This window comes from Abramis brama, assembly GCF_963993115.1.
Source record: "Abramis brama genome assembly, chromosome: 10".
NCBI lineage: Eukaryota > Metazoa > Chordata > Actinopteri > Cypriniformes > Leuciscidae > Abramis > Abramis brama.
This window is the reverse complement of record NC_139972.1, coordinates 10,733,895-10,743,482: the sequence shown is the minus strand read 5'-3', so window position 1 is coordinate 10,743,482 and position 9,588 is coordinate 10,733,895. Positions and strand designations below refer to the sequence as shown.

The window sequence follows — 9,588 nt, the reverse complement described above, 5'->3', positions numbered from 1 at the left end:
CCTTGGGTGGTCTTGGGGGCTCTGCTGGTGGCGTTACAGAGGAGTGAGGGGCCCGAGGAGACCGGCTCGGCGGGTTACCTCTCACTGTGATACCTCAGGTCACCAATGCTATTAACCGAATAGGCTTTTTCTGCTGGGCAGAAGAAGCGCTAGATCGGGGAATAAGATTGATGTAACGGAGTCTCGACCGTAACGCCACGATGGTCATGTTCCCGCAATGAGAACATGAGTCATCCATGAGCGCCATTTCAGCGTGCCTATAGTCCAAGCACGTGATACAGCGATCATGCCCGTCAGCCGGAGTCAAACATTGGCCGCATCCAGAAACACACAATCTGAATGACATCTTGAAAAAGATGCAGACAGATTGTGTTAGCTCTTTTAGATGTGCTCTGAGGTTCTGAAACGCACAGGGAGATAGCCACACCAGGAATGCAACCCAATGTAAGCACTCACTCTCGATCGTCACACCCACCGACAAAGCTGTGAAAACAACTGTTTATGCTCTGAAGAGAAGACGCAGAGAGATTGCGACCCTCGCTGTCAGCGCCGTCACACCAACACCACGAACCAGAGATTCTTCTTGGCAGAGACTCGAAGACACTCAGTAGATCTTTGCAGGAGACAGGAACAGCATACACCATCTGGCTCCGAAGCAAAAGACAAGGATGCGAGGCACCTGCTGCTCGTTATATGCTCGCGCTGCGATGCACAGCAGCTGGTGCAATTATCGCATGGCATTATGCATTGGCTCGTTTTATTTCACTCGAAGTAGATAGGCTCTCGCAAGCGATCCACATTCGTCAGAATCACTTCTGACTCACAACATAGTGAGCTGACGAAGGGGAAACAGCCATTTCCATTATCACAGATGTTGTTCAAATCCAAAGTGATTATGCTTTCAGTCTAATGAAATTGGCGAGATTAAAATGTTGTGATGGTCTGTGGTATTTGTGATTTGACCAGTCATCTGGTCCTCGTACTGATACTCACAACTTCAAAAGTTTAAAAGACTTCACAGCTTCACAGAGTTCCTGCTGACCTCTCTCTCGCTCCTGGATCAGCTTCTGACACGACACCTTTATCTCCTTTCACTCTTTCTGAAGATGTTCACATGCAAAGTTAATATGTAAAAGAAAGATTGAGCTGCAAGTAGCAATAATCAGGGACTAATTCCACAAAAATGCAATTTTATGCACAATAAAATGTAATGCCATCTGTATACTTGTCCAATTAGAGGATGGGATAAACAAGTTAAACATAAAACTACAAATTACAGATGAACATGAACATAAACATTTACCTTTTGATTTGTCCATTCAGATTGAAAAATGTAATATTCCATGTAAATATGTTTTGACAATTTAGTTAAATAATTGAATAATGACAGACAAATTAAATGACAAAATCTCAAATAAATCTGAATGACACTAGTTATACATAAACCTGTGGATTCTTAAGACAATGTTTCCTAAAACAGCAACATTCCCACTTTGAATTAACCAAAATATCACTGTTATTAACACAAATGCACCATTTCATTTAACTTTCTCTGTATTAATTATGACCGCCGCTAGCGTAGCTAGCGAAAGCGGTCATATAGGGATTGTCAAAGTTTTTTTTTTTTTTTTTTTTGTCATCTACTGAATTTTTCGTCAACGATATCAGGGACACCGAAACACCGGGGAACATGAAATTTGGTGGGCATGTAGCCCCACTAGACTTTTATGGAAAAATTTCGTTTGGTCCCCGGGGGCCACTCCCCCCCCGCGCTGGGCCCCCCCAAACCCAAAAAATGCAGTTTTTCCTAAATAACTACCTGAACCGTGGCACCGAGGATGAAGCTAGCCCATAATCACTCATTTGTGATTTGCGCCCCTCCCATAAAAAATGAAAATGCAATATTATTCTGCTTTAATCGCCTCTATCTTCAGTTGAGATATTCAGAACTGCACCATATTTCATGTGTATGATTAACTTGACATCCTCTGGGGGTATGCTAAGTTTCGTAGAATTTCATCCATGGGGGGGTATAAAATAAATTAATTTATGTGCACATTTAGTGACTGTACACTCATCGGCCTGTAGATGGTGGTGTTGAGCGAAGGGTTGCTGGTTTAGGATGATACTGTCACTAAGGTTGCCAACTGTCCCGAATTAGGCGGGACGTCCCGCATTTTGGGCCTAATTTATTTGTCCCTTGCGTGACCTCCCATGTCCCGTTTTTTGACAAGCTGATAAACCTTCCGCTTCCGCTTCAAGCCGGACTCGTCTCGCGCTAACGGTAATTTCCTTTCACTGTCCACGTTTTGATTTCGGCTAATCAATTTTGGCGAATGCAAACAACGTGATTATTGTTCATGAGTCTAACATCCAGCCACGCAAGAAAACATGTAATCTACCTGAGGGAATAATATGCTCAAAAAACATTTCTGATTATTATTAATGTTTTAAAGCTTTTAGAAAGTACATAGAAAGCTTTTGTAACATTATCTTAACTGTCACTTTTGATTAATGTAATGCATCCTTGCTGAATAAAAGTAGGCAATTACTTTCTTTTTTTTTTCTTTCCAAAAAATAATCTTACTAACCCCAAACTTTTGAACTGTAAGCCTAGTGTATAATGTTAAAAAAGCTTTCTATTTTAGATAAATGCTGTTATTTTGAACTATGGTTTGTTTGTAATGTGACTTTTTTCATGTATGACATTAAAATTATTTTTAGAATTAAATACATAAATAGGTTAAGCAATACAAATGTGTTTATTTCTGATAACCTTTTAAACACAAACTTAACTGCAGACACTGAAATGACGTACACTGTGTGATACAGTACAAATATTTTGAGTGTCTTGCAAACTGTCCCAGTGCATGCTGGAGGTCCTGGTTTGATGAGGCCAACACGACAACATCATCCGCAAAGAGCAGAGACGAAATCGTGTGGTCCCCAAACCTGACCCCCTCCGGCCCCTGGCTGCGCCTAGAAATTCTGTCCATAAAAATTATGAACAGAACCGGCGACAAAGGGCAGCCCTGCCGGAGTCCAACACGCACCGGGAACAAGTCTGACTTACTGCTGGCAATACGAACCAAGCTCCTGCTCCGGTCGTACAGGGACCGGAGAGCCCTTAGCAAAGGGCCCCGGACCCCATACTCCCGGAGCACCCTCCACAGGCCGCCGCGAGGGACACAGTCGAATGCCTTCTCCAAATCCACAAAGCACATGTGGATTGGTTGGGCAAACTCCCATGAGCCCTCCAGCACCCTGTAGAGGGTATAGAGCTGGTCCAGTGTTCCACGACCGGGACGAAAACCACACTGTTCCTCCTGAATCCGAGGTTCTACTATCGGCAGTATTCTCCTCTCCAGTACCCTGGCATAGACTTTCCCAGGGAGGCTGAGAAGTGTGATCCCCCTATAGTTGGAGCACACCCTCCGATCCCCCTTCTTGAAAAGAGGGACCACCACCCCGGTCTGCCAGTCCAAAGGTACTGTCCTGTCGGGGACTGTTGCCATACTTAAATTACACTGTTAAACTCTAGTATGATTCACAGTTGTGGCAAATGCAGATATCATTGCCATTAGTTCAGGCCAAGTGTGTCCAGGACCAGTGAGACACACAAGAAAGACAGACCTCCTTTGATTTTGAATAGAACACACACATTTATTTTAATACTCCCTTTCTAAATGTAGTTTTACATTTAAATTTAGTGAAATATGTTCATTTTCTAACAGAAAAGTATGTAAACACAGACAAACAACGTGCTTACATTGGGCCATGTGGCTCGGGGGCAATTGTAACACAATGTCATCTATCCTTTAGACAGCAGAATAAAAATACTGTACGTCCAAAAAGTAAATTTCACAAATCAAAATCAGTGTTTTGTTGAAAACTTCTGCTGAGGTGAAATGATTGAGCTCCTTTTTCCACAGACAGAGAGAGAATCCTACTGAGCATGTGCAGATTAACTGTCATCGCTTGTTTCTGATTGCAGGAATTGAGTGTCTTACAATTGCCCACTATTGTCTCCATCAAACCAAACAAATATAAAGAACAATCTTTTGAAAAAAATGTTATAAAGAAAGAAGGTCTTATTAGCAGGTATCAACACAACATAACAAAATAGCAGCTACATTTAATAAATGTAATATAACATGTTACATGTGACACATAAAACATTTGATCAACGTCGCACTGCTAACGGTTTGTTCCACAGCCGACTGCATCGTGGATTCAGACATGGATTATTATTGAGTTTTGCAGTAAAGAAACCTTGCTGAAGATGAACACTCTCAGATGCCAATATTACAATCAAAATCACTATAATCTGATTTTTGTAACATCTGATAATGAACTATATTTATTTACTATATCCGAATTGAGAGTGTCTTAAATGGGTGTTGAATATTCATTGATGGTGTTTAAGACATATTATGACTTTTGTTCATCCAAACTACAAATTACATTTTAATTGAAATACATACACATTTCAGGAGTTTAGCAACTGAATCTGAAACTCCTCTGCTCTATGATCCTGACAGATGAATCTGTACTAACCCCAAAAGCAGGGTATAAGGGTTCAGTGAAAGTGGTCTGGACTCTGTGAAGGAGAGTCATTGTGTCAGAGACGCTGTAGAAGGACAGAGTTCCTGCTCTGTGATCCAGATACACTCCTATTCTAGAGGAGGAGAAAGCAGGGATTGGGACTTGGGCTTTAGCATGTATGAAACTAAAATTCTGCAGACAATTCCCCAATCTCCAGGATATTTTGTTGAAGCCAAGTCTACAATCATTACCGTTTCCTTTACGTCTAATTCTTTTGTAACAAACTGCTACAGCCCAAACGTCCCCACTGCACTCAACCTCCCAGTAACAGCGACCGCACAAACCCTCTCGACACAAGATGTAATGAAACTTATCAAATCGCTCTGGTTGATCAGGATACTGCTGATCTTTATCTGAACATGATATTTTCCTGCTGTCTTCAGACAGCTTGAGGTTTCTATGCGCAGTGTTTAGATCCAGGTGAAGTTCACAGAAATCTGAGGAGGAATGAACAAAAACACAAATATTGAACTTTAAAGTAAACTTTGGTTCCAAATGGTCACAATGTAACAGATCATTTCCACTGATCAATTAACGATTTGCCTTGAAGAAACTACAGTTCAACTTACACTGCAAAAAATTATTTGGGGTCTTTGGTTCTGGAGGCTTTGTAACATTTACATTTGACACTGAAGAGACAAAAAACAATTAGGTTAAATTGTTGGTTTAAGACTATGAATGACAAAATAATATATCAAAAGATTCAGACCTTCTGGAGATATTCTGGCTGATTGTTGTTGACAGACGTCCTCCAAAATCTCCTTAAACGCTGAGATTGAAATGTCTTTAAAAGACAGATGAGTGTGTTGAGTGAAGCTGGGAACGTCTTCAAATGTGGGTAAAACACACACAGACTGACAGCTCTGAAATGAGACAAATAATAATTCAAACATAATTTGTGAAGCAGAACTGATCTTTTCCAAAACATATAACAAGTCAAGCACCTCAATAATGTTTAGATTCTCAAAATGTTGGCATCAGCACAAGTGACTGTTTCCACTAAATAAAATAAATACTTAAAGGCAAGGCAAGTTTATTTATATAGCACATTTCATACACTATGGCAATTAAAATAATCACAAAATAAAAGCAAGGAAAGTTAAAACAGTTATAAAAGGAATTAAAAGAGATATATGATACAGTTATAAAATGAATTAAAAGAGTAAAAAGATGATACATAGATAAACTTCTCATCCGGCAAAACACCGGTGTATCATATTTTTCACAACTCCCAGTTTTACTGTGAGTTTTTCCCATGCTGATTACACTGTGTCTGTGGTGTTCTTTTGGCGCCTAAGAAATCTATTGGACTTCTCCGATGGACCCGATTTTTCCCTAAAATCGGCCGGGAGGAGATCTAGGACTGACTCACGGGGTAACCTCGGGTTCACTGCCCCATCAGTCCGCACCCCAAAGATTTGTTTGGAAGCTCTAGGAATGGAGTGGATCCAGTCCCCACAGAACCTCAAACTCACTACTCCACCACAGACCCAGGTCATCAGCACGGATTCATCTCTCTTACCCAATTCTCAGTGCCATTTGAGGTCAGGGTAACACTTTAGAATACTGTTTCTTACTTACTGCATAACTAATAAGGAATTACTGAAGAACTAATAGGTAATTCTTTATTAACACTTAAGTCACTACTGTTAACTACCAAGGAAGATGTGCTAACTAATCAGTAATATAATTTTATGATTGTGTTAAGTATCAGTTAGTTAATCAATAACTAATGAATTCTGTCATACCTACTATTAATTAACTACTATTAATTATCTACTAATTAAGGTTCAAGAAAAATAACTATGAAGTAACTAATAATGAACAGTCATACACAGTAGTCACTACAATAATCCAGGTTTTTCTTAGCTGTGGAGTGGTGGATAAAGTACACAAATCAAGTACTTGAGTAAAAGTACAGATACCCCAATAAAATATTACTCCAGTAAAATTATAATTAGTCCTATTCATTTTCAAAATTACCTTAGTAAAAGTACAAAGGTAATTCATTTTTAAAGTACGGATCAATGTTTTGTTTTGTTTTTTTTGACAGTAATAAAGGAAGATATCATGTAGCCTAAACGAGTCATTGTCGTGTATTTTACAAAGGTTAAGATGATTACGTTAATAGTGTTGTTTTTTTTACAGTAAGTTTGATTTGAGTCAGAATTATGTGGTAATTCTTTATTAATTTTAATAGGTTCCCAATTTTTTCACTTTAGAATACTGTTTCAGGTTATAAGTAGCCTAATTCCTGGATAATTATTTGATAATTCTTCATTAATTACTAATGGGTTCACTTTAGAATACTTTTCAGGTTCTAAGTAATTCCTGCAGAGTTATTTGATAATTATTTATTAATTACTAATAAGTTCCCTATATTTTCAGTTTCCCTCAGTCGTTGCCTCAAATACATGAATTTACTCAATGGCATTCTATGCTGAGGAATACAGACACACACAGTACTGTAAATAAAATATAAAAAAATAATCTGAGGTTAGTTATGGCAAGGCACTTGAGTGGGGTTCTTTTTCTTACAGAACACACTCACAAACCACACCGGCAAAAACCTCTTTAACATTTATATGTATTTGTTAAACTTGTATTTTCATAATACTACTTCTATTAATAACTAGGGGTGTGACGAGACGCTTACTCCACGAGACGAGACGAGACACGAGATTGGGTTCACGAGAACGAGACAAGACGAGATTTTTACACAATTTTTAAGAAATCCTCAATGATGAAATATATGAATGGAAAATAGTCTTTTATTCAACTGAAAATCACAAAATGCAAAACAATTTAGGTGCATTTTGAAATCAACTTGTAATAAATGTTATTTTACTTCTATTTTAATGAATTCTATGCAGTAAAGGACATGCAAACACTGCTAAATGTTTTGCTATAAACTCTACCGTCTGGCTTCTCCCCTGTACGATTTCACATGAGAAATCTAACTCCTTTCCACAAATCGAACATAAAAAAAAATAAAACAGTATAAATAAAATAAATATAAATAACTGAAATAACACTTTAAATGCAAACAGTGTGTATCCATAATCAAAGTAGCCTACTGCTCTCTCAAAACTACAAGTTCAAACAGAAATTTTTTTTTTCTTCAAGCATGAAAAAGAGATAAATTAACTACACAGAACAGACTAAGATTATGGTCATGTTCTTTTTCAAGAATATAAGCATGTCGACGATTTCTGGCAGCAGTTGAGACCTTTGGGCAGTAACTAGGGCTGCACGATATGAGGAAAAGCTGCGATGTGCGATAACATTGTTTAATATTGCGATGTCGATATGACTTGTGATATGTGAATGTTAGCTATACTGTTCCCATGTCTTAGTGCTTTAATAGGTTCTTTGCGCGATAGGTCAAATGTTTATTACCTGCCTGGTTCAGATTACACTATTTTAGCGCGATCCGTTTCGTGGAGATTCGTAAAGGACAACGGGCGTCGGGAAGCAAGATTCGATCGTTTAAGATCGTTTATCGGTTGAGTGTGCGTGTGTGCGGCGGCCCCTGCTCCTTCTGGCCCCAGCAGTCAGTAATACAGCTCATACAGTAACTGTGTCCACAGGGAATCGTCACCGGCTCCTTCAGAGGATCCAAACAGACTGGACAGCTGAACTGATCCACACACGGACTCGCTGCAGATTCAAACATTTCTTGTTCTTGTGCCGTGTTCAAAGATGAACAGATTCTCAGTCTCTGTAATAAGGGATGTCTAGCCAAGAAAAACAGTTATTTGTCTTTTTGTTTTTTACTTAAGTGAAAGTATGGATACTGACAAGATTTTACAAAGGCCGAGAATAACCAAAAATAAATAAATAAATAAATAGTTTGAGAGAAGCCTAATCACAATGTTTAAATTTTTTAACTGAGGGGAAATAAATTCTGTTCTCTGCTGATCAACTGCAGGCTGTAAATGCTGTTGTCAATAGAGTTTAACTTGAATTTATCCAGAATAGTCTTATTAGTCATGATCACCACAGACATAGGTTTGTATTTTTAAACAATCTTTGAAATCGTAAAGAGTAAAAAGTATGGTTTTGAGGTATGTAATCGAGTATTTCGATTCAATAGTAACTCACTTATGTTTTCATTAGACAACTAAATACAAAAATCATTGTTTAGCAATGAAGTACAAAGCAAAATTTTGTTTCATCAGGCCTGTTACAAGTTACAGGATTAGAAAAGAAACTTTTTTAAAAGCATACAACATGATAAAGTCATAATCATTGGACATTATGAAGTCCTTACCTCGACAGAAATTGCATGAAAGCTTATAAAGCTTTTGACACAAAGAGCAGCGGTGTTGATCTATTACAGACGTTGAATCACTTGTGTAGAGGAGAAATAGCCTAAGTTTCATTTCTCTTGAATTCAAATACTTCCTGGTTCTCAGCGCGTAAACAAAATGGGCGTGTTCTGTGTGAGATAATGAGAGAAAGAGGAATAAAATGTATATATTCCCCTGATCGACTGGCGAACATTATTTAACTGTAATTATTAAACTTAGACATTAAAAAAAAAAAAAAACACAATTGAAGATCATGAAGTAGTTTATCTCGTACCCTCTAAGCTCTTGGGTTAAATTTATCACAGCTGACATTTGATTTCTGCTGAATATAAATTATGACTGATATGTTTGCTGATCTAATGTAAAATACTAAGTATTAAACTTACTTAAATAATAAGTATTTAATGTAAATCTATGTATTTTGTATTTTTAGATAAATAATTGAACAAAGACAGATTTAATGACAAAATCTCAGTCAAAGAAATACATCTGAATTACACTACAGTTCGCTAAATTATACATAAGCCTGTATTTTAGCCGAAGGAATGTCATAATTGTAATAAACTATGAATTTAGATTAAAATGGCTGCACTTAATTGACTTACAAGTTATGATAATACAGGTGTCTGAATGTGCATCTAATTCATAGAATTATTAAATAACGATTCCA

The 9,588-nt window shown here is 37.8% G+C and overlaps 1 protein-coding gene across 1 annotated transcript; it reads right to left on the bottom strand.

Moving 5' to 3' along the window:
* Positions 1-3,528: 3,528 nt before the first annotated feature.
* On the bottom strand, positions 3,529-9,179 carry LOC311090622 (tripartite motif-containing protein 16-like). Its single transcript, XM_084126037.1, has 4 exons — positions 8,879-9,179; positions 5,315-8,342; positions 5,175-5,234; positions 3,529-5,042 (listed from the first exon to the last, which is right to left on the bottom strand). Exons 2-4 carry the CDS (start codon positions 5,496-5,498, stop codon positions 4,498-4,500), a joined length of 789 nt encoding a protein of 262 aa, XP_083982163.1. The 5' UTR covers positions 5,499-8,342; positions 8,879-9,179; the 3' UTR covers positions 3,529-4,497.
* Between the last annotated feature and the right edge of the window lie 409 nt (positions 9,180-9,588).